A 26698-nucleotide genomic window follows, 5' to 3' on the forward strand; every position below is an offset into this window, starting at 1 on the left:
CGGAAATAGCGTCGGCACGCATATTTAGGGGTAACCTATTCCGGCTGCAAGATATGTGCTGCACTGACGCACGAAGCCACGCGCCATGTTTAGAAACGCAGCCAAAACGCAGATCAAGTCGAACGTATATTCCTTCCGTTTGATCGAACCATCGTTAGCACCCAAGGAGCGTTTCTTCCTACCAATATTGTTATATCGGTCCACCTGACCGTTTACTAGAAAATGCTTATTCCTTTCCTCACATAAAAGCTCTGTGGTCAAATGTATGCTTCTGTTCTTTGCTCCATCTATACCAGAAGAACAGCTGAGATCAGCGGTACTTCTTTATGGTGTTGGTGATTTTAAAAATAGGTTCTAAAGTGTTAGCACATTTACATGGATCGGGTGAGTCGTATTATTTTGGCACTGTGATCCGCGATCAAACTGAGCAGGCTCTCTTGTTTCTTCTTCCAATGTCAGGCATTGGTAAAAAAAGCAGCCGGTGGTCCAAATCATTTTTTAACTTTGAGAAAACATTACTCGCGTTTACTTTTTCGTTTAATAATTATTTCAACGTCTACCATTAAATTGTGTGTAAATTTGTATATTGACTCGCGTTTCACAAGAATTCTTTTACGGAAATTCAGATCCACTTTTAAACTGATCTACTTTTCCTAGTTTATTCCATAGATTTTTTTCTTCAGCCTTCCTTTATTTTTACTCGCTGTATCTCCGGGTTCTTGAGTGCAAAAGTGACGCGCTACACTGCTTACAAATCTCTTCACTTCCGCCCGCACACGGCCATCAAAAGAAACTTCGTGCTCTTTGAGCTTGTAAAGTGGCGTGAAAGTAGCTGTAATTAATATAAGTTACGAGTTAATAACTTACATTTTTTGTCCCTTTATTAAAAGGAACTTTAACGTACAAACGACTACAAGTAATGCGAATTTCTTAAGAGCTGGCGAGAAAATAATCAATCAAACTATACGTATATACAAAGAGCGGAACTACTTGACTGTGTGAGCGTCAAATTCATAAAGTGAATGGGCTCGCGAATTTCTACTCTTGAGTGAACGATCTATACTTGGTATAACTTAAATTTGAATAACTAGAAGTGAAATTAGCAAAATAATAGTTGCCGGCTATGTAAAATTGACGCATTACTATTCAGCTGTTACAAAATACTTGAATTTATTCCCTCAAACATATTCCTTCGGAAATTCTGGAATTGTCTCTAGATTTTCGTTTACCCGAAATTAATCATAAGTACTGCCAAACGTCCAAATGATCCACCAATATTGGAATAATTTGAACATGTATTTCGTATAATCTTCAAGGCAATCGGATTACCAAACAGAAATATATCCATCAATAATTCTGGTGGCAAGACAAGTACGAAACGGTACGCTTTCCTTTGATTTATTGGTAAATAATTCAAACTTACCGATCCCCGGCTAGCCCATTGGCCCTTGAAATACAATTGCCGAGTGCTTACGTATCTATATCGACTGGTGTTGGTTCCTCATCTATAGTCGGTTTATATTACTGCCCATTACTGCTGACACTAAAATCCAACATCGGCAGGGAAGATAATCTCATAATGCTAAACCTGCTCCAGACACCAGAAAAATTTGCCAAAGCAATTAAATAGTAAAACGTATAAGCTAGGTTCGAAATCCTTCTAAGAACTGTCAGGCTGCAGTCCTTCTCATAAAGTTTCTCCGTCTATTCAGGCAATTTCGAGTCCATGCTGACTTCTTAGACAAGTTGATTTAATCGATACTTAACACCGCTGGCGTGAGTATTGGTTCATTCGAAAGTTAGGCACATCGCAAGAATTATCCCGAAGTGCAATTGGCCGGATGAAATGCAGCATCGAGGCAAAGACCACTTGATGATACCGATCAGTGTGCAGAGTGCGTTTAACTTCCGACGGCGATGTTTTTAACCATTTCATTTTCTTGTTTCAGATTCCTTGCAATTGTTTCCACAACTTGGTGAGTCTTTATTAAAGCCCAGCACGTTTTTCTTAACGGCATGTGGGTCCGAGACCCGTGAAAATTTTAACAATATCCGTGGGTCGGAAATGGTACTAATACTCGTTTTTAGTAAACGTTACTAAAAATCGAAGGTGTATTGATGTTTTCTAACCTTATACAAGCACTAACATTTGGGTTGTTTAGAGAGGCATGGAGTACATGGTTGTAAAGGCATGGGCACCGAAGCGTTGCGTTTATTGTGAGTGATGGTACTCGGCAAATTGAGGAGTGTATTTCGTACATTTGTCAGCCTGTCACATTACGCAAAGTTACGCATCAATGACGTGAACAGGAAACCATGTTGTGAATTATGTGTCATTCAATCCTCTGGCACGATTGTAAATTCGTCGAATCGTTCCAAACGAAGTTTCTCGCTTCGGCGACAGATTCAGGATACAGTTTTAGAACCTTCGATGGCTTTCATTTTTCAAGGCAAACGTTGAGCATTGATGACGATATAAAAGGAGAATCTTCATAAACTTATCTAGTGCTCGGCATATAATCCCACGGCTGGAATTCTAAGGTATATTATCTTATTCTCATCGAATGAATACTCCGACACCTAGTAACGTTTGTCTATCATTCCAAGTACACGTCATGCTGCACTGCAAGGTTGCAGAAAAGTGATAATGAAAAACACCCTGGTAATTCGGCCATTGCAGAGTCCTCGAAGGTTAACAGTTGAATAGACTTCACAGATTTAATATAGTCGGACTGTCAGGCGGGCTGAATTAACCTTCGAATCCCCGCGATCTTTCTACCTATATGGAAAGGTATTACGGAATACAAAACAAACTTTCATTGGTAACTCCTCGTGTCAGGTCAGTACCTACTTCGAGTTTCTGACGCAGGTAGACTGCAAAGTTACAACCGGCGAACGGTTGCCTTTACGGCTCGGTAAGAATTTTTACCGCTGGAAACGGCGACATGTATGTATTGTGTATGTGTACTGCACATATCTAAACGTGGCTGTATATATATATACATATATATATATATAGATCACACCACGCCTATCTCTGGGACACGCATCAACGATTACTCATGCAGATACGGCAGTCGCTCAGACAGTAAAATGTCGCATCGTTGAAGAGCGAACCATTTAAATTGGTACACTCATGTACATATGTTGTCGGTACTCTCACCGTCGAACACTTAATTGTCTAATTTCAATTCATAGATTCTGCGACGTAGAAGCAAGCCAACGCTGATTCTTTGCTGTGTCGCCGCGTAGTTTCCGATTGAATCCTTTCGATCCTCGGCTTGTCCTCAGGGAAACTTTGAGTAAAGTTTATGGGTCAAGATTTTATGCAATTTTGTACATTCGACCGTTGCGTTGATGCTTTTGTAGGTACTGGTCATGACTTGATACAATTTGATCTCGAATTTTAGGTTCAATATTGAAAAAACACAAATTTGGCTGGCATTCAAAGGTTTGATATAATTATTCAGGCACAAATTAATGCTAACGATGTTTATACGGTGTTTCCACATTCTGTATGCTTGAAAGTCTTAAAAGTTTCCGCGTATAACATAGAATAGTAGAAATTTATCTGAGATTTGCTTCAAAATTTTATGAAATTAAATTGCTACTGATCTAATATGATTCTTTTATTTTTGCATACCGGCCACAAAAACAATGACATTCGATGTACGTTGTCATCTAATAATTGTCACGATAGAAGTGAACAAGTATATAAAAAAAAAAAAACATCGAGAAGTTTCGATTCTTGCAGTAAACACTTCGCAATTATTCAAACTCAATTCCAGTGATTTCACAGTTCGTTGTCGCATCATGACCCACTTAACCTTTTTCTATCATGTGCCACATAACTAGCTGTAATAGTCGATGATTCATTTGGTGAAGTGACCGCTATTTTTGCCAAATGTCGTTTGAGTTTGCAATATATGTATAATGAGATGTATAGCAATGAAAATACTGAAGGAACAAAAGCAAATTAGCGCCTTAGAAACTGACTAACGCCTTTGGTTACACTGCAGTTCTATACCTACTTACTTCCAGTTTCAAAAGTCGAACATCCATTTGTCATCGTTCGATTTTGTAAGGAATATTATAACCCACTGCGTCTATTTCGACTTTGTACACAGGTAAGCAGACTTCGCGTCACTTATGTAAAGACATGAATCAGTAATGGGAATAAGTTTTGAAACTAAAGAATTACTTTATAGGTATTTCCCCTTTCAAGCTTCGGGAAGGTAACGCTGGTATCACAATACGGTGCATTACGCGATATCGATTGGCTTTGATGAATATACTACTTTTTTGGTTTTCGGACAAACAATATGGTTCCTTCTTCCTACGGTTAACCGTTGTTCATTACACTCGACAAACGTAATCTTATCTTTTTTCTTTCGTTCTCGCATTACGCATGATTGCATGCAATATACCCGCAATTCATGCAGCCAAGCACCATCCTACTCGGAAAGGTGAGGACGATGGGGATGAAAACACGAGAGAACACAAAATAGTGATCTCGGTATTACCACGCAGCGGAGCCATTTAACATTGTAATTGAGAACGTGCCTCGAGAGACAAGAGAACTTCGGAAGCAAAATTTGCATAGTGCAATGACCATCGTGAAATGGAAAGACAATAACATTACGGACGTAGCAGTGATTGGCGAATCCTTCATTCTCGCAAAAAGTATTGTCCGAATTTCGCCTCGTAGATCATCCGGGCCTTTGAAACCACCCGCAAGATCTAAACACGTGCAATGTGTCACAGATGCACTACAGACGCTGACTCTTGCCTAGATCCGATAACCGTCGCTATCCATATACAAGTCAGCGTGATGAGCACACGCCACGTAATTGAATACCTGCTATCTATGCAGGCTTGCGAAGTAGGTACTAGGCGTATCGGGCCTCAAGGCCCACGCGCAGACACGTGCCGTCCTTTGAGGTCGTGGAATAAACCGCTGAGCAAAGCGCATTTGGTAATTTGAACGAAAGATTTAGGTATAATATTTTACGAGTGCTAGCAAGTCTTGTGTCTTGTGCAACCTGCAGTTTAACCTTATTTCACTCCATTGAATAATTCATTGAAAAATTGATTAAAGCTTTCAAAAAGGCTTTCGAGAACGTCAATTTGACTATGAAAATATTCAAGCACGATGTATTTTGGTCATGTAGATTCCGAAATCAAACTTGAAGGTGTCCACAGCCATAGAGCCTCTTTAGTGTAGCACCATATTTTGTTTTTACTGTAAACTGTTTGTGCACCCATTACATTATCTACGAACCCTTGTGTATCTTTTGTTTCTGCAGTCATTTTACCCTTTTGATCCTGATGACAACGTAATTGAACAAGTTGTGATCAGCGTGTTAAACGGCTGTGACGCAAACAACAATTATACAACGGTTGTTGAAGTTCAAGTAGCTGCATATGTGTGTCTGCGTATTGTCATAATCTACTGCTCGGTTGCGAACTCGTCGCGTTTACATCTGTCGTTCCGTAGGATATTTTCTTGTCACAGAGACTTCGCTATATTCAGTTGCTATTGGATAAAAAACCGATGAAATTGTTATAGTTTCAATAGATAGAATAAGGAATTGAAAATGACAATGAAAATGAAAATTACCAGAACTGTAGATCGCAGATGGCTGTCAATTTTTTTCTGGATGCTATTTTGTGTTCCAAAAAACATGCCTAAAGCTCACGGCGAAAAAAAAATCATTTGATCCTGGCCAATTTTGTACATACGACCCGAAACAAGATAGTGTGTTGTGTTTTTGTGTTTGCACACCAAATTTCAGCCAAAAATATTGAAAATTGTAGGAAGAGATAGACTTTGAAAAATCCAAGTTTTCGATTTTGAAAGATTTTTCAAAGCCACTATTGTTTTTTCGTAAGGTATACTTAGGTTAAGGTAATACTTATCTTTTTCCATGCATTAATTGCCTGGCCATTGAAAAAGTGATAAGCCATTGCACCTCGCTTCAAGTTCTGAATCGCTGTAAGCAATGACTCATTCTGTAGTAGAGCCAATATGTCCACTCTAGTAAATATGTAAACAACAACTTGAGGATAATCGCCCTAATTGCGTAGACAATTACTCACCTGCTATACTTATGAATTTTCTACAATCGCTTACAGTTCGACGGGAAGTTTTATTCCATAGTGAACCGTTCGTGCTTGCGATTAGTGGAAAAACCTACACCGGAAATTGCTTGTTCTCGGTCGTTAGCGGAGTACTCACTTCATTCGAAACCACGGTGATATCCGAACCACCGATGCAGACCTTCTTGTGTCACGTGACAACATGTGATTCCGTCACGGAAATGGGAAAAACTCAATCCTGTCCGGCACGCTTGACAGAAGAAAATTGCGCTGAAAATTGAATTTTTTTACAGCGAATCTTTATAGTTATAGTTACAAAAGCCTGCACTCATTGGTTTTTGTACCATTCAGTCGTGCTTGTAAGAAAACTGTGCTGAGTAAATGAAATTGTCATTTATCGTAATGGGTTGAATCCGCTAAGACGAAGTTCTTCGAATTGTTTTGAACGTTTCCGCGTGATGAATTTCATACAAGAATCACCTGGAACAGAATAATTTGTCCCGATGATTCATCAAGTCTGGAGTTACGACGGTACTTGACGAAGTAATTATCATCTGAATTCTAATTAACTTCTCGTCTTTTTTATTTTACCCGAGTGCTCTTTCCAACGGGACTGTTTACCTAAACATTCATATTCTAAACTGTGTGTTTTCCGTACAGATGTCTTGGAATTTGTTTATATCTTTATCAGTCGGTGCTGCTGTGTCGACAAGTTTCGTTGAATCGTGTCTCTTGCTAGGCGTGAGACTATTTCATCGCCAGAACACCAACCAGTAAATGATGACGTTTAGAACTCTTAAAGCCTACTATCGAACATAATATGTATATATTACCTCTATAAAATGGCCTTAGATCAATATGCACGACATCAATGTACGTATATCACAGACATGAGTTCTGCTCGTGACAGAAACAGTAAATATCCATAATTTGCTGTGAATCATTCTTGATTCTGGCCTGAATGAACACAATATATTGCATAACATAATGTTTACCGGTTAATATCGCGGCAATAAACAAACAGAGAATTGAACAAAGTTCTTGGAGAGTTATTAAAGTCGATGAAAGTTTGAAGAGAGTCCCGTACTTTTCTGCTGTAGGCACAGGAAAAAAACTAGGTAAACAAATAACAGAAACGACAACAATCGCTCTTGAACTTTCCGATATAATGCCGGTGAAGTGGAGCCGGGGACATAGTTTCCGGTCAAAGAAACACTGGATACCGGTCGTCTTGTGACACCTGAAACACATGGCGTGACATTCCTATTAGCGATCACATTAACATATAGTCAACTCGTCGAATATGCGCAGTTCCGTTTCCTGTTGTAAGCCTGAAAAACACTTTCGAGTTCTAGATAAGTTATGAGACCGCTAGAGGCTTTTCCAATGATTGAATACTCGTCCCTAACATAGAACATTCAATTTGTAAACGTATGTAATCCTAAAATACACGAATTGCCTTATTACATAGTCCATGAGGAACAGAAAATGGTACCGATCGCAGCAAGTCTGACTGTTTTAAGTCTATGCTTTCAAACTTACGCTCGCTGATATCAGAAAATTTGACACAGCATTTCGACCAGTCATTTTTTTCATTCGCAAACAATGAATCATCAAATTATCTCGGCATGCAAGTGGATATTCGCATCCTCAGCTTTACGTTATCGCTTATTATTTTAACGTTGCAGAAAAAGACTCATTCTATCACTCATGCTTCACATAATGCTCGATCTCTTTCATGCATCATCTTTGTACATGCGGCACTCTTCCCAATTCGGGTTTTACCTTAATTCGCCATATACCGGTGGCTCTTTTCATTTACTTGACATTTCTATAACTTTTTTCTCATTATTTAACACTCAAATCCTGTCTCGCAAGCGAATTTATCTCGAGCCCGGCTATAAAATATTCTTGAATTAAGTACGAATAATATTTTACATGCTTTATTTTGCGTGAAATATTACACAAATTGTGAATTTTAAACGCAGTTATCTATCGAGCTTTACCGTTTGCGCGCACTGGTTTTATTTTGCGAATGCATGCGTAGTTAACAGCCTCGACTCATCTTACTCGTCGCATTTCATTCACTGAATTCACAAAACTCTCGATTTTTCCCTGTGGCTTTCTTCACTCTCAGAGATATGCAGTTCTGCTCTCTGTATGTAGATAAAAAGTCTGGCAATAAATTACTGAGATATTGCACATCGTTGTTTCATGATGCGATTTATAACTGGAACGTGTATAGTAGTCGGTAACCGAGGAATCAGGAAAAAAACGTAATAGTTTCCGAAGAAAATGTGGTTAGTCTGTAATAGTTTGTTGCTGTTCGTACACTGAAAATAATCACATGCTTAGCTGACCACATCCACACCAGTCAAGATAAGTTATCTTTAGCCACCATTGACCTTCGCCTAAAGTTGGCTTTCCCTATATGATCACCTCTCGTTCCTCTATATACCAATGGCCATGATTCGGTATTTCCTTGTAGCAACGCCAACTTGAGACTCCTCGCCGAAGCCTGTATACCTCACGTAATGTGCGAATTGTAGTAATGTGGTAATAGCTCAACCCCCGCTGTTATTTTGATTATTAATCAGTATGGCCATTGCTCAAAGGGTTGCTCGTGCGATTGTCTACGGTATTATCGTACGCCTAGACTATTTCTTAATCCCCATATCGCGGGGGCGTCCCTAAGAACAGAGTGGCCGAACGTCTAGCCGTGCGTCTACGCTTAATGCTAGAGTTACCAGTAGCCTATTTTCAGCAGCGTTGGTAAGATTTATTTCCTGGCGTGAAATCGGTATTCGAAAATCCCATGAGAACGAATTTATATCGGGAAGCAACGCTAATTTGAAGTATTCGCGATCATTGCCACGCGTGGTATTCAAACGTGTCATAGAGAATTCAAATTCATAGACATTTTCTAACAGCTTCCACAGCGAGCATTCAATTATTTGGTTCCTGAATTCCATCATGCAAATCTGTAAGTAAAAGTCCAAGGCTGATGAAAAAGAGCACATAGGTATGGACTTGACGGTCATTTTATATCTACTGACCTTTCGAACAACCGAATAGAGGTAGGTCGTGAAATCGATTGGTCACTTTACTACTCGGAGCAAATAACCAAATCTGAGATCATTCAGTTTATTGACCGTCTCGCCATTCCGCGTATATCCATAAAAAAGACCAGAGGTTTTCACTAGGTAAATTTGTCCATGACTTGTTAAGATGAAACGCTGATGGAAATTAACCGTTTTCTGGAAATCGTCATTCGTTATTCTAACCGAGGTACCGGATAATATATCAAGCCAATCCTCGGACTGCTGGAAAAATATTTACCTGTATAAAGTTGTTGAACGTGAGCAGACTCGGCTCTCTTTTACCTTCTCTGTACCACCTTCTCTTTCTTTCTCTCCCTCTCTCTCTCTCTCTAAAGTTTATCATAAGCTGCTTATTTCAACGATGTTCCACCAACCGCATTATACACTCGAAAGAAAAATTGATAAACCAGCTTTTCCAAAGTCCGACGTGTAAGCCTTCGGGTCAGCATGATTGTATAATAATAACTGTCAATATTATCCATCCAATATTGATTCTCATCAGAGCGCAGATAATTGTATGATTTAATCGATGTAGGCGCAAATCGAGGTGGGATTCAATTTCGCAATAAGAGAGGCTGGAAATAGCTGACACTGTAAAGAGTCAAGTAGCCATACGAGCAATTCACCATCATCTGACGTAGAAGCCTAAGCGCGAGAAAAGGTCTAAGTAAAACTCACGCAACAACAATTGATTGTTGAACCGCTTAATTTCTTGCTCCATGCTTCTCAATGGAGTCTATCAATCGACGTTGCCATCTGCTTGTTTAAGTACCGTGGATATTACCTATAGGTGAATTTATTTCCTTATGCGTGTTTATAGTTCGCAGTAGCCTTGACGGGCACGAATTCATTGTGTGCAACGACAGACGAAATGCTCACAATCAGAGTCACAAGCTCAGGTGTCTCAGGTGTAATTACTCTGTATAGTAGATACATTACGCACACCCTGTAGTGTGTACTAATTGCTGAATTCTTCATGAAAGTGCGACGCGTCTAAGCCCAAAGAAACAAACATATATGCTAAATATTGGCCAATGAATTACATGAATGGCCAATAGTGAAAAGAACTTTCTGGACTTGCTTAATGATTTACCAACCGACTTTGTATTGTATTTTTTTTCTCTTGTACCTTTCTTTTAACGCTACTTCATGTCCCACATATCGTACTGGATATATACTGTATGTAAACGTTTTTCTGGTTTTTTCGAGTCTCCGATCAGTTTGGAATCTTCAAATCGATTCTAGACATTCTTCTGATAAACTCACTGCCGCTGGGCGAGAGAGAAAGTTTTAGCCTACATAAATAAGTTTTTTAAACTTATGAACAATTCCCAACTCAGTTTCAAAGAATTATGTTCTGTGATAAGACGGACAACTTTGTTCGAAAGGGAACCTAGCCAGAACCTAGTCTTGAGAAATATTGAAATTTGTTAAATAATCTGTACAATTTGTCTACAACAGTAATATTTGATTATAATGGAATAAATACTGATAAACTTCCATTCTTTGAAAGTGTTGTTGTTCAATTCACCACATGATATAAGCCCGGTCAATTTCGATCTAGTGGTAATTCTGGCCTGGCGGCAATGGTTAGAATTCATTCACGACGTGCACGGTATCGTAACGATTTATAATACAAATTGTAAGTATACTTACGAACGAAGTTTTTACACCTCAATAACCAGACAGTATGCACTTATTCCATCGAATTAATGTCAATACAGAATGCACAGCCAGCAGACATATCGCAAAAAATCTTAGAAAAATGGCTTGTAGGCATCTTAACAAAAAAAATTGTTGACACACGTCTTCCAGAGGTTTATCAAACCTCGGTAAAATAACTTTACATGCAGTTGCGATGATGGAAGAAAAGAACTTGTGCAAACCATGTCTATAAATGATGAAAGTTTGTGATATTAAAACGAATTTTTCTGCCTGTCCCAAATTGCGTCGTTGCAATCTTTCGGGCCTCTCTTACAGTTGTATATTTAACAAGTTATACTGGGTATAATAGGTCCAAAAAATACACTGTAAGAGGTGGTCCGGAATGGGAATTACCCGGTTGAAACGTCGTCGAAATTTCAGAATACATGTATAAATAGACATAATTCTCAGAATGAAGATACGTACGTTGTTATGCAGTTATTGATTATTTGTAGGTATATTCAAATCAGTTACGCATGTATCTAGCGGAGATTGCCGTTGTGACGTAATAATCCGGGAACTGACAAACTGGTACAATCTTGGCTCGTAAGGAATATTTGTATACGCAGAAGAAGTGCTCAAGGAAGTCCCAAACCTCGCCTCAACTATATTTAACAAAAACACTCCTGCAAGGATTATTATACATGGCAGAAGGCTGCCGTCTGCAGTGACGTCCGTAAGGTATTAAACGTTATAGTGTATTCTATATATATATATATATATATATATATATATATATATATATATATATATATGTGAAGAATATATATATGCGCTAATGAGAGGTTGAAGAGTATAAAATAAAAACGCAACCGTTGAAAGTGAACGGTCGTCGTTTTCTACGTCATATCGCCTCGGTCTATTCTTGGACTGACATTTTAAGAATCGGTTATAATATTTTCAATTTCGTTTCAATACTTGTGTATTCTTACGAACCGATGGATGTGCGCAGATCATCATTCGGTGGGTCACCGCATTGGGCTTGAAACCACGTGTATAGATTGCAAAACGTCATAAGCGTACTATGAAGTACACCTTTATTTCACTTAACTTCCGGTCGTTAAGTTGACCATTTACTCGAAACTTTTTCTCTCTGAATCACGGTTAGCAAACGTAGATGTATATGCAGTGGGTACGAAGAATTGTCCAGGTAGCTCAATGGCGGCGATAACGCACGCGCGAATTTCTCCTCGTATAACTTCGTTAAGAAATATCTAAAGAGAGTTTCTTCATGGTCCATTGCGACGTGCTGTTTCAATATACACTGCATTTGCCACTACAGACACGTAATTACGATTTACAATTATTTACCTTTGATTTCATCCAAGCGATTATATATGTATACGACGCGTTTCGTAAATGGAATGAATCGCGGGGAGTTCCAAGTGGTTAGTTTTAATATTTCCTTACGCTTGCTACGTGCTGCAAATTGCAGCAAAACACAGAAGCAAGTCTTCACGTGTAGCGATCATGAAACGTACCAAGAGTTCTTCATCGATACAGTATATCCGTTAATAGATCGAGCGTAAACGGAACGCGGGGGTAAAAAGTAGTCGAGAATTAACCACGTCTGGAAGTTCACCTGACGATTTAACGGCTATGCCTTATGCAGAGTCTTTTGTACAATTCACCGTCAACGTTTTTCCCAGCTCGGAGATTTCCCCTCAACCACCTTGCAATCCTCCGAGGGGTAATTAACTCTCTCGCCCCTTTTCTGCAGCAGATATTACATTATATCGGGGGGCGGCGTCGAGTCTCCTCCCAGCATCTCATGCTGCAGGTTATTTCTACACACGTGATCCAGTATTACGGTCAATCCTCCACGGATGGCATTCTATAAATAAACTTGTAAGCTACTCCCGGTACAAGCAGACCCATGAACCCGGTTCAACTGCAGAGCTTCCCACTTCTGCGACTCGCCCTAATTTATACTTATATATTTACCTACCGTACATGATCCAGCACGATCTTAATTTCCCCAGATTTTTAATCTCCGAAGAACTTTGCATTACGTTGTTGCTTTTGTGATCGTAACAATCGTTCAGGCACAGTCATCGCTTATGGCAGCCTACCAAAACGTGTTGGTCCACGGTTATTCACATCATATTTGCTTTTGAAAATAGAAAATTGATCATACACTGTATTCTAAACTGACTTGAATCGAACCTAATCTATTTATTCGACGGAATGGTTGACCTCGACTTTTCGCCTGCAGAGACGGATGTGGAAGAGTCGTCATGTGGACGATGGAATTGGGTTCAGCTTTCAAATTATAGCTCGATATACTATCAATCAGGTCATTGGCTGGTCGGCCGTAATTGTTATACAGAGTATTAATCCGTGTCACAGAAATAGAGTATCGCAATTTTAATTCTACACCTCGCCAAGTTTTATTGCTATAAATTATTAGATAAACGGAAATAGATTTTCTCATCTGACAAAATGACGCTACATTCGCTATTCAACCTACTTTGATTTTACGATTGGGTTACGCTGCGCGAATTTTAATCGAGACAGTAGATGCAGGAAAAAAAAAGTAATTCCTAGACGTAAATCGGAATATTATACGTTCTCCGTATCTAAAATGATGTCACGAGGCATGATTCGACAAAACTTATTTGATGCTCGTGGAAAAGATTCGTTCGGAAAGTTTTCCGGAAAATTAACGCGTGCTTATAAATAGGCCATCTAAATTTTTTGAACAATTTTTATCCCCTGACGCAGCTTGAGCGGATGACGCATTCGGGGTGATTTCTCGACGTTTTTATCGCCGTTTTCGCGCCGTTGACATCGGGGTGTCTGATTATTTTCATCAATTATCGTCGTTTACCTTCTGCGATAGGAATATCATATGGCGATGTATATTCACGGTCGATTATCAACACGTTTATCCAGCTTCTCGGTGAACGATCCGCAATTACAACTGACAATGTATACATCCGAAATGAATAAACATCCACAAGACATTACAAGCATTTATTTCGGCAGGAATTAGCGCGGCGTGTACGACCTGCTTGACTGAGTAAATTGTGCGCACAGATTTGGCACGAGAAAATTGCACGTGCGACCGTAACAATAAGCGGGCTAGAAATACGTAGGATCGTTCGACTGCCCACACATCTTGGAAATAATGGTGAATCAAATCGTAAAATTTAGTGAGATAGTAACTGTTCCAGCTTCGATGCAAATATCAACGTGTCGGTGGTTTTTGATTGAAAATTCCCACCGTAAAGTTCATCAGTATTCGACGTCGTCAAGATTCCGTCAACTAAATCGACGGTTTGCGTAACAGGTCTTGTATCACAAAAGAAATGAGAATTTCCGACGAAACTTTTGACCGTAAAATTTCGAGGCCTTTCTGTCTGGCTGAGAGTGTATGTAATTGGACGGTTAACTGCAGTTTTTTGCGATACATTATTATCAAGCTTAATGCACAACCGCGTAATGCGAATGTAATCGGCTTAATTACTTGATGGTTGTTTCAATTACTTTTGGAAATTATATGTGTAACTCGTATGCTCGTATGTCTCATTCCAGTAAACACGTGATACCAGTTTATAACTGACGGTACGGACGTGCTGAGAAGAAGTGAACACACCCTTGTAATCGGTCTCAAAGTCCTTGAGAAATCATGATCATGACGAAAAAACACGTCATTGCCTCCATACGCAACGGAGCTCCATATATGTATGTGTAGGTACACCTTGCATTTTCGCTCGGGTTTTTCTTCCGTGTAATACGAGTTTCGCGTCGATTCGTTACGTTGCACTCCAGCTATGCGAAGCCTTTATACGAGTCTTATATTATATAACTTTTCGAGCTTTGTTCACGATGGAATTATTACTAATACGGTTACACGTGGAAAATCGAGGTCACGTATACGAAATTTGCTCAGACTCGACTCTCCACCCACGATCGTAATATAGCATACATATGTGTATTGACATTAATTGACAGGTGGAGTCTAATATTAAACCCGGAAAAGAGATTCTATATTGACAATCGCGAAACGTTTCCTTGGCCGTAATTCTGAGAGCTATAATCTTAGGGCGACATCTCCGAGTGGTATACATATAATACATATATACGTATGTAAGAGGAGAAAATCATCGTTGTGATAACTGCAAATGACGAAATGTCAAACGCGAAGCCCTGAGTTATATTTAAAGTTCCAACACTGGGCTAGATAAAGACTCGCAAAGGCAGAGAGAAAACCCAACCAGCATGTACAGACTTCGTGGGAAGAAAATTTCGTAACAAGCGCCACTGGCTGCCCACGTGATCGCAACGTAGTCTGACAAAGTTGGACGGTTGGACCCTCCACCGATCCCAAGCCTCGGGGAACGGAGTGCGACTATAGCCATAGCCATAGCCATAGCCATAGCCATACCCATCCCTGGCCTGCCGACATGGCGCCCAATGGAAACCGTGGCAGACTGCAGAGAGGAGAACGAGAGAGACAAGGGCAGTTCGTTCTTTGCCTCGTCGGAATAGGGTGCTGTTAAGACCCCGTCTGGCATGGAGTATGAAGACCTGGTAAATCATTCGTCGAGACAGAAATATGATAAGAATTCTTCTGTGATGCGTATCGGAAAGATACGATACACTTGCGGTCGATTGACCCAAACTTCTTCTGCGAATATCTCTGTTAGACGCAGAATATACTCTTGAATGGATATATTTCCTCGATCCACTCCCCATAACGCAGATTCTTCGGTAAAGCGGGATTTCAACAGCCAGTGCAAATGAAGAAACGGTCGCTCGAGTCCCGTTTATTCTCATTAAACGTAATGGTACGTTGGTATACTGTATACAAGAGCCGGCTCTTATACTAAAACGACAAGTCCGTTTCGTTGAGTGGAATTTATGAAGAATCTGCCGCACGCCCGTAACACGGGACATTCCCACTGTTCGTTATACACACTTACGTGAGAAATCGTGACAGCCAATATTCATCGGGCAGTTCGAGTATCTGACGATCCGTTGCCAACAAAGGAAACGACTTACACAATGCCGGGCATTCACATCTGACTCACGGTATACGGAGACCGTCGCGTCGACACTTCATATGGTCCTTCGAAATAACGTGGAGCAGCTTAAAACGGGCATTGATCAAGTCGGTTCAACGAATTGCCGGCGTCGAGTATGCCTGGCATCCGATTTTAAAGGATAGAATATCACACGAGGAACGATCGTCGGTGAGGGAAAACGTCAGACGATTTATGCCTACGTCCAAGGTGAATTGCAATCGAAAATATCGGGTTATGCAGGCTTCTCGAAACCCAACCCAGCTGCAACTGAGTAAATGCAACGAGGGGTAATGCAGACCTTATCGATCTCCCGGTTACTGGGAATGGCCAGAGACAGGGTTGGGTATGTGGCCACTTCCCAGTCTGGTTTTACCCCGACGCGACGCCGCGACGGATCGAACCGCTCCGCCCAAGCCAACAACCTCTCTAGTCTGTTTCACCTGTTCGACGATGTTCCACGATTCCATCCGACACCGCCCGATATCTCCTTGATTCTCAAACAGTGGACTTTCCTTTCGACCGTGAATTTTTAGGGTCCTTTGCATCAATAACTCATAGGTCTTCACCTTGGCACAGCCGTGACTTGGCTGTTACCTTGGCTTGTAGAAAAATCCATCGGCAGCGTTGTAAATCTCAAGTCCCAGACGAGCGGTGGCCATTCGGAGCAAACATTTTTCACGTCGTGCAGTTGTTGCAGCTTTGTAAAAGCCTATGGGGCTGGGAAATGGGCTTGGGCGTTGCTTAGCGACGGTGCAGGGTAAGGGCCCCTGAAGAAGCCAGGTCCGTAGGCGAAGTGAGTCTTGGACGAAAATAGAATGCACTTACAATTTTCAAACTCTCTTCACCTGCTCGGTACCGAGCCGGACGCTGCAGCTTTCATCTTCTCTGGAATTGAATTACTTGCTGGAAATGATTTTCAGGCGATTGAAATGGCGATGACAATTGCTTTTGAGAGCTTTTCAACCAACGATGAGTTCATCTTCCAAGTATCAACAAGCTCTGAGGAAAAAAATAACTGATTACTCTTATACTTATGAACTTATACTGCGACTGATTTTTCAGTTGTATGTTATACTCAAGTCTTCATTGATTGAAGTTTGACTATTGAAGAATGCGTCATTTCATTGGAGGATGGAACCCAATGAACCAAGTATCATAAAACAACCGCACGCTTTTCTGGTACCATCAAAGTGCCCGGGAGAAAATAAACCAACACACGGTCCTGAGCCCGTTCGTTCTCGGTTGAACTCTTCTCCCTCGGGCGATGTCTCCGGGTTGAAAAGAGGGTACGAACCGACGTCCCGACGTTCAGACGCACGACGCCCGCGAAGCTGTACTAAAAAGGATGGGATTCAGAAGAGCGCCAGCCGGAGCTAAACGTTGATTGTGCATATGGTCATGCTACGTATACATATATCCAATGGGCCTATTTCGAGTAGACCAAGAAAATTCCTTGCTCTACGTCGGTATTAGTCAGATTTTCTCGTACGTGTGTCGACCGCGCTTAAATCGTGACGCAAAGCCGTAATCATTGCCCAGATACACTCGAGATATATGCAAATTTCGATTTCTGGCGCCTGTGCTAATCACCGTCAAATCGTTCAGGATTCAATTATTAGAAGGCCAGCGCGTGGCATATATTATACCTACGAGGTTATAGGCCTTTTCGTATTATATACTAATAAAATCCACACGTGAAGAAGATTCCCAGTAGATCGAATACGTACGCTGAATTTTTTTAACGGGATCACATTCTTTCTGTAATTTTACGGACAAAGGAATTTTTATTACGAAAATTTGAGTTTTAACTGACATTTTTGGAATTCCGAAAATTTCAAAAAAATCGATGGAAAGCGAGAGTTGATGACGTGTTCATCGATCACACACGTTACATAATAATGCCAATCATCAATTACGGTAAAGTAGTACTTCGTTCTAAAAACTTGTAAGTATAATAGCTGAAAAAACAATCTTAATTGCGTGCCAGAATTTTTATTCTTCCCGTTAGTCAAACTTATCTCATATATACTGGTCACGTTGATTACCTTAAATTTGGTCTAATGACCGCCGGTAAACATCTGTGCTATTATTTCCAGCGGTTACCTAAGCCTGTGTGTAACGTCATATACTGAGATGCGATTTCGTAGTACAACAAACATAGACCTATTAGCAATAATTTGAAATGTGCATGGTGGGTTTGCGGGCCAAGGAAAACAGATTCAACCTCGCACCTCAAAGACGCGTTCTAATTGTAGCGGCGGAGCCGAAGTCGAGCTCCGAAATATTCGAACAAGTAAAAAAAAATTATTCCACCCATCTAAGTAGCGTTTTGGAATTGTTGGGATGCTGCGTCTTCCGCGAGAATAGCCCTCGTTCATTCCCCTCACTCAAAATTCAAAGCACACTGAACTCGGATGGGTAGAGACCATTGAATGAACCCATTGCAAGAATCAACATGGATCCTGGCACTCGATCCAGGCAATATGCGAATAGAGCTACACCGCAATATAATTATCTTTAAGTATATTAATAAAAACTTAACGATAAACCCGATTTCGATTAATTCCAGACTGCTTCGCTATCTCACCAATCTGGGTAAGGATCTACTGGATTTTCTTGGAAGATTATTTTTACACGCTATGTCTACGTGTCGCACAATTCAGCCTGATTTTCATTTCGTCGTATCTGTTTACGCGTCCGTATACATTAAGGTAGATGGTCGATTCGCGGTAGGCGATTTGTATACGAGAAATTTCGACGGTATAATAATAATATCGGTCCGAATTTATTTATATTAGTATACGCAGAATCAGTTCAACTTTCTAGTTGCTTACTGTCCAATGCAAACTTCGATTGGTGGTAGAAAGTTAGGGGATAAATTCTTTACGACCAGTTTTACGTATCATACATTTTTTTTAAATTAATTTCGAACCAGGATAAATACAAGTTTTTAATTCTGAAGAGATTCAGAAACAAATTTCCTTTCAATACACAGTTACGAGATATCTTTCCTGATCTGGTAGAAACTTCTTCGGTTACACATCTCTGCTCTCAACTACACACATGAGGTATAAAAACTAAATATTCACTTTCGCGTATCGGGATTAAACGACACTTTGGCATGACTAAGCGGAACCTGATTAATAAAGAGTTGATAGTACCTATCACAGTGTAAATGATTATAGTCAGAGTAAAGAGGTTCTCCGATACGAAGCAGCTGTTGAACGGAGAGTCTGCATGATTATCAGGTGTTCACTTATAGGCTCAAAATAGATTGGATATGGAAGATAATTGTCGTAAGGTTCTAATAATAATATAGATAATAAGTAATCACCGGCATCAACGAAGATAGCTATCTGAATCATACTCCGTATCTCATTGAACAGTTGATATATTTCTTGAAACATCGTCGATCAGTTACGAGAATAAAACTTTTCCTGCTCACGTTTACGGTATCGAAACGATACTAACAATTCTCTGAAGTTGTCGTTTGTAAGTCACATAAATTATCAACGCGTTTGCAGTGATCTCGGTTTTTTCTTAGACTCCAACGACAAGAGCTTGGAAAGCAATTAGCTAACAGCAAGACGCACTCGTCGCTCCATTCATTGATTGAAGAGTCTGCTTGCGTGAATAATGATTTGTACAATTTTAACCCATTTGCAGATTCTGTATTATTGCGTCTGGTCCTTATCTTTGAATTCCACAAATTTATCCACAATCATGTGCGATCGTAGATGTTTACACATTACGGTGCGCAAAATTTGGTAAATTACCCACCATTAAGCGACGGGTTTCTGGCGATGATGTTGTTTCGAAAATTTCAAGTGGTTATTCCGAGTAACCAAGTGGTAAATATGAAAGAGTACCAAGAAGAATTAATACTAAAATTTATCTTCATAAATACGTATGGACATGAGTATCTGCTGTAAAAAATTCCTGGCTATATATATCAGGAATGGAACAAACTGGCTTATAGGCGATCTACGATGTTTAACCGTTTCGGAGGATCGATTGCAGTTCTCAGTCCTACCTGTGTAATGAAAAATTGCGCATCGCCTTGGATCATGCATTTCAGAAAATAGTATCACTTATTTTTCAAGTCTCTTTTCCAAACACAAAACGTCATAATATGTGACGCAAATCGAACACTTGCAGGCTTATGAATACCTTTATAGCCGATAAACTGCAGTATATACGCTACATATTCTAAATGCTGCGTACTACACGTGCGGGTATTGCATTTACCTAATCTTCGGAGGAGGATAAGAAATTGATGACGGAAATAGAACCGAAGCAAGTATCGAAGACAAACTGTCAGACGCGATTACATTCGATGCGTAAGTCAATAGCTGGCTCAAACTTGGCACATACGGGTCTATATTTATTAGAGGTACGTCGAAATTTCGCAACATTCTCCAGAGTAGCTGATTCATATACTCGTTTTCTTTAAGCGACTGACGAATAAGAACAATAAATAAATATTTTTCAATACGCACAGAGCATCTCACTGTCAGTTACATTGCCCCGAGGCTCAAGCAGCATGTGAACATTGAATTGCAGTACTTGACAAGATATTTAAATCACTCTCGCATTGTTACAGTTGACTGTTGTTTTCTACAAAGTCACTGAAATAGATTTTTTTTCCAGCAATTAATTCGATACTGCCGATCGTTGATCGTTATCAAAACCTGTACTGTGAAAAACTGCTGGGATGTTTTTAAATTAAATATTTAACGATGCAATAAAGATAAAGGAAAAATTTTTCAGTACAAAAATAGTCGTCTGAATAAAATGAGTCACCGTAGAATGAAGTCGAACGAAATTCACGACAGATTTTTCAGTATGTTGAAGGGATTTGAGAAGAAGCATGAATATCTTTCTTTTCAAATTTCAACATCTTTTACATTCTTTATTTTTGAAGAGAAATATAATACATCATTTACGACAATCTCATTATGCAATTGATAAACAATAGGCATCGATTTTTGCCCAACCAATCTCCTCAACTGATCTCTGGATTCCGTTTGGCTGTAGAGCGCATTTAACCGCTGTAACGAGGATGATTCATCGGAGCAGATTGAAGTTGAGCGTTCCTAAAGAAGCAGAGCACAAAGATATTAGACTCTCATCACAAAAAGTTCTTTCTTGAACTTTTTGACTTGCATTGTCCCGCGCCATCGTTGCTCAGGGGAAAATTGTCTGTAAAACGATACCAAGAACAACGATCTGCGCATCTCGAAATCGTGAAGAGCAGCAGCTGGCGCGAGCTGGTGCCAACCAGTTTCGGGTATACCAGAAATGGAATTTGGACAAAAAAGTTCAATCCTCGGGCCGCTTATTTCTGGATTGTGCGGGCTCTTTTGTCCCTCAACAGACACCGTGCAATTAGTATTTTAGCGCAATGTTCAATACGATTGCCGTAGATGATCCATCAACTCGGTCGCGACTTAGTATAGATGAAGATAAATTGATGATTGCTCGTTTCCTTCATTTTTTTACAATTATTACCCTACGCTGACTATTTATATACGTTTGTATAATGCCGCCATGTCATCTGTACATAAATCGGACATGGAAAAAAGCATGGGGCTTAAGTTATAAAATATTAGACAGCATGAGCCAAATCTAAGCCCGGTAATGAGAGCGAACCGAGGACACACGCACGAAATTAAATGAGCAATAACTCAAGTTGCGGTATAATTTAATCGATTTAAAAGACGGAAATCAAGCTGTGCACACAAATTTCGTTAGCTGCAAACAATACTTGACACCTTGCGGATTCAACGAGCCTGTTTGCAAAGTAGAGGAGCACTAGAATTATTATATACGTCGATGCAAATTCATGCCTTCCGGTCTTTCGTGGGCTACGTACGAATCGTAATTACCTACGAAACTGATTAAATATCTATCGATCTCTGTCTCCGCAGTCAAGGTTACGGACAGGTAAACAATTTCGCCAACTTGTGCCGATATGCATGAACATATACGTTCATGTTATATATATATATATATATACAGCAATACGCGTATCGACCTCGACCCGACCTGCGTACCTACTCGTATAATATTCTCGAAATGGAATCGATTCTAACTACCTAGGTATAAAACTTTCGCACGGCTCATTCATAATTTCTGCACATCGGCCTATTTTTAACTCCTCAGGGGCGATAGGACAGTCGACTAAACGTGTGAATAAACGTGCATTATGGGCACAACGGATATTAGCAGAGTGCAGTTACAGTTCAAAATGGTAGTTTATAATTAGCGAAAGTGCGTCGTAGTTCCGTCGCCGTCATATCAGGGAAAATATAAACCGAGGCGTAACGCCGTCGACGTGCTTAACGTCTCTCGACTTGGGGCCAGTGCACCCTACACGTCGAAGCGACGATAGAATTGGCCGCAGTCGTAAGGCGAAGAGGGTCAGATCTCGTATCTCACCTCTTGTTATTATACCTATACTATATCGTCAAAGTAAACTTTTCTGCGGCAGACTCGACCATATGAACTCCCAGCGTGCCACCCACGCCGATCCTTCGTTGGAGGCTCCCTTATACCAACGCCCGAATAATCGCACATCTTGATTCGACCTGCACTTGTTTACACCTCAGTCTCGTATCTTGCGAATTGCTTTAAACTGCGCGTTTATTCTCGTGATTTCTGTAGTAAACACAGCCTCGTCGAATTTAATTTTGAAAACTGGAAGTCACGTCGCGATCTCAAACTGTGACGAGGCTGTGCAGTAAAAAATTAAGTCTGCTTTTGCGTATTCCTCTTCCTCATCATCGGATTACATACCTATACATATATATTCGTAGTTACTTGGCTGCGTATTTCATTAGCACTTATCCTATATGCTTTGGAAGTAATAAGACAATCGTCATATATAGACAGGGAATATGTTTACATACGTCGGAATAAATGAATAGGTTAATGCGAACGTTGATTAAGACGCGAATTAGAGGAACAAGCGTGTCGCAAAAATCTTACGCAATCTATATAGATTGTGAACTTATAACTGTAAGTCTATCTCGATCACCGTGAGTTTGAAGATTTTGTTAATACTGTGCTAGAATGGTCTTTCGATAAATGACTAGAATTTCACGTAAGCGGTAGATGATAAACCGTTCAAATGGGGCGCTTTCAGGACTACGAAGGACTTTTTCTATCAACCTACGTGAAAATAGTCACGTAGAGTAAGAAATGTCTGCCAGACTACAGGAGATGTCTCAGTTTTAACGAGCGGCGTCAAGTCCTTAAGATCCCGAGACTCCTGCATCACTTCTCGAGAGACATTTTCTTCTAAAATTTTTTTTCAACTCATCACGTACTTTGTCAAGACTCGGAGCCCGATGTAAATGAGATGCCAAAATTTCAGGAAAGTGTCTATTTGACTAATTTTTGCGGTGAGATATGACCATCGACATTTTGTGTCACTACCAGTCGTTCATTTGCGAATGAATGAAATTTAAACCGGTTTTGACAGAGTCGAAGAAAATCCTGATCAGTTTCCCGCGTTAATGGAATACTTTGAACGAATGTAAAAATTTTCTCAAATTTCTTAATACTTTTATAGTGATCTGTAATCTCTTTAGAATTTAATTTTAAAAAATTTATCACCTTCGGTTAAGCTACATCTTTTAGTTCCATTGAAGATCGAAATATTATTGCAAAATTTACTCATTCGCGCAAGCAAACAAAATTAAGAAATACCGAAAATAATATCGGTTTGCGTAATGATTATGAATCGAGGAGTCTTTCCGCGATTAAAATCATTTCGCAAACTGCTGGAGACAGAAAATCCGGTAAAAAAAAAAATAAAGAATGAAATACTTCTTCACGATGACGTAAGAAACGGGGGAAAAAACTCAGCCGACATGTAGATGAGTGGCAAGTTTAATTTCTATATATAGTGTGAAAAAAAAAAAATTATCGTATACGTGCAACTGATTAAAACGTCCGTGGGAAGATATCGCGTCGCGAAAGAGAGAGAGAGAGAGAGAGAAAAAAAAACTTCCGTCCCATGCATGACTTGACGTAGTAAAACTTTTATCACACAAGTGTTATTTCGAATGAAAGAAGCGTTTTATACATATACATCAAAAATGCAAAATACAAATTAACGCGAATAAAAATCAGCAAACCGTGGATATGTGGCATAATAAATTTTTAACGAAGCTGAGTAAAGTTACCCTCGCCCGTGCTAATTATAGCTTAAGGCTAAAAGGAATATTTGCAGGAAATCTCGAGTGATCGTAATAATTCGTCTTCGATGAGGCTCTTCCTGCAATTTCGCTCTTCTTGCTGCACAACGAAGATCCTCGGTTAACCGGAGCTGTAGCTATAATAATGATTGTTTGCCATATCTACAAATATCATTCTTCTATTGCATTACAATTTTCTTCCGCAAAGCCTATTCGTACAGCGGTGAACCGGGGATCTTATATTACTCAGGCAAGCCAAGCTACCGTGGCATCTGGTCTTTGTTTGGACTGCGAGACTTACACGTGTAAATTTTGCTCTCACTCTCGCAAACGCGTGCCCGACACGCTACAGTCAAATTGAATATATCACACCGTGTCGTGTTTCCCGCGGTTTTTCCACACGCGCAATATTATGCCGTCAGAGTCAAGTGCCGCTTTAAATTCAGGCATCGGATTGATAAAGTCCTACGTATCTTCGACTTCCGACTTCCTGAATCGGTTTCGTCAGACGGGATGCAAAGCTGCAGACGATACCGTGCGGTTCAGCGTCGAAACGAGATTTCGTTCGCCTCCAGGCTAACATAACGGCGAAAATAAAGTCCGCAAATCGTTTACAGTTCGCACAAAGCCAACGGCCAAAACCTTGGCTGATCTAGTCATGCTGAAAAAACAGAAAGGCAAAAAAAAAGAAAGCAAATAAAATAAAAATAAAAAAAAGGTGAGAATAGCGGCGAGACTTTCCTCGTCTCTATAACCCTGGCCAATAGCCGAGAGTCGATGTGGGACACGGACGACCGGATGAAACGGTGAGTCGATCGATCGTCTCAACGCTAACGGTGCGTTTGCAGATGCAGATGGAAGAGGAAATTCATAAAAATTCGCACGAATGTCGGATCCGTGAGGTTCGCTCAGCTACTCGGAGAGAGCCGGCTGAGCCTCCAATTCTGCGGTCTCGAGGCGCGATCGAGGTTTCGCCTACACGCTACAGGCACGTGATCCGAGATCCTGGAACCGTTCGACCGGTCAGGTATAATCCACCAAGAAGCGAGAGATCACGGCTGGTGTGCGTGGATCACGCGTGTGTGGTGACACACGTGCGGTGTAACGTCAGCCTCGCTGATATTGTCCTAAAAATAATATAATATAATTAATACGTCCTCAAGACTCATTTACGAGTGTATTCCGCTTATTCCTCAATATCTCGGTAGGTATGTACCAATCGACGCATTTAAGATTGAAACATGTGCGATTGTTTGTCGAGATATGTAAAGTATCTTACCGCGGAAGATAAATCGGTTGGTAGAAGTATTCCTTATCTACAGTGACGTTAGAAAACAGTACAAACGTATCAATGTTCAATGAAATTCTCGAAGCTACGTCATCTCGGTCACTCGGAATGGTTTATCGATCATGAATCTTATACTCAGGGATCGTACGTCTGTTCGTTTCTTTTCCGTTCACTTCGAATTAAATTTGTAATATACTGAAATGCTTTGAAAGTCACGATGGTCGAAGCGAATTCGAGACGTGTTTCATACCTGAGTATGATCGTCGAAAATGGGCTGCATCCTTCACCGTCTGTTATACTTATCCTTGAATATTTCGTGCGATTTCTGTCTGGTCAATATTTAATTATTTCATAATACCGCGTCTGAGCCTGTTGAATGAACGTCACGACTCGTGTATAGCCGTCGGTAACATACATCGTTCACAAAGAACGTATCGGCTCGACACTTCTAGTTGAGCTATGCAATCCTATCCACGATGTAGGTAACTAGGAACTGTCCTTATAGCTGCAGAATTCATTCTAGTCAGCCCACATTCCACGACCACGCAGTTCACGTACTGGTACTTATAATATTCGTCGAGGCTAACGCTGCATTGTTCCATATCGTGAAATGTCTAGAGAAATTTCACCAGATAGGTGAGGAGAACGTTTTATCGAACCATGCACCATGTGCAGTGTTTAATTGGCGGATATTTCTGCTTCTTTCAGATGGAACAGTGGACAGCGTGTACATGATATGCGGAGTTCTGATCGCCATGGTCCTGGTCGGGGCTATCATCGTATTGCTCGCCGTGACGATCAGGTAAGTCCATCTCGTGTGTAATAACGACGTGCTCTTCTAAATGTAAGTGCGATAAGTGTGAGAATTGTTTGGCTATCAGCTAACGCGACGAACACCTGGTGGCAATGCGCCAGCAAACAAAAGAGGAAACGAGTTTACCAAAGCGAAGATAAATGAATGATGTGTAGTTCACAGTGTAAATGTATGTAACATACGTAAGAAATTTTACTCACGTGTCAAATCGAGATTTATGATTTATCTCTGTGTATATGAAAGTCGAGTTATTCCAGGAACATGCGGTAGTCTTTGTATGTGTAGGTAACGTAGTTGTTTCAAAAATTCTTCGCTTCTTTTTCCTGTCTCTCGTTGTCAGTTCACTCACGGTTGACTTCTGGGAAAAAGCTCTTTGGCAAGTAGCTTGCGGTACTTGAAGATAGGAAGACACGACAGGCTATTGTAGCTGCAGCTGATAGTAAAACAATTCGTCATAT

At 40.3% G+C, this 26698-nt stretch overlaps 1 protein-coding gene and 1 long non-coding RNA gene across 9 annotated transcripts in view; one reads left to right on the forward strand and one right to left on the reverse strand.

The window, feature by feature from the left end:
• LOC124407069 overlaps positions 1-26698 on the forward strand; it is a 132239-nt gene that overhangs the window by 93891 nt on the left and 11650 nt on the right. For 4 of the 8 annotated variants that reach the window (XM_046882883.1, XM_046882886.1, XM_046882888.1 and 1 more), the window contains exons 3-4: positions 1950-1976; positions 26135-26228. In XM_046882883.1, coding sequence (XP_046738839.1) covers positions 1950-1976; positions 26135-26228 — 121 coding nt within the window. The remainder of the gene's footprint in view (positions 1-1949; positions 1977-26134; positions 26229-26698) is intronic. The other 4 variants (XM_046882885.1, XM_046882887.1, XM_046882890.1 and 1 more) reach the window with 1 other exon arrangement.
• On the reverse strand, positions 1939-26260 carry LOC124407072. Its single transcript, XR_006929284.1, has 3 exons — positions 26142-26260; positions 21972-21982; positions 1939-1972 (listed from the first exon to the last, which is right to left on the reverse strand). It is a non-coding gene; the product is annotated as an uncharacterized LOC124407072 (long non-coding RNA).

Source organism: Diprion similis, chromosome 6 (genome assembly GCF_021155765.1).
Source record: "Diprion similis isolate iyDipSimi1 chromosome 6, iyDipSimi1.1, whole genome shotgun sequence".
Taxonomy (NCBI): domain Eukaryota; kingdom Metazoa; phylum Arthropoda; class Insecta; order Hymenoptera; family Diprionidae; genus Diprion; species Diprion similis.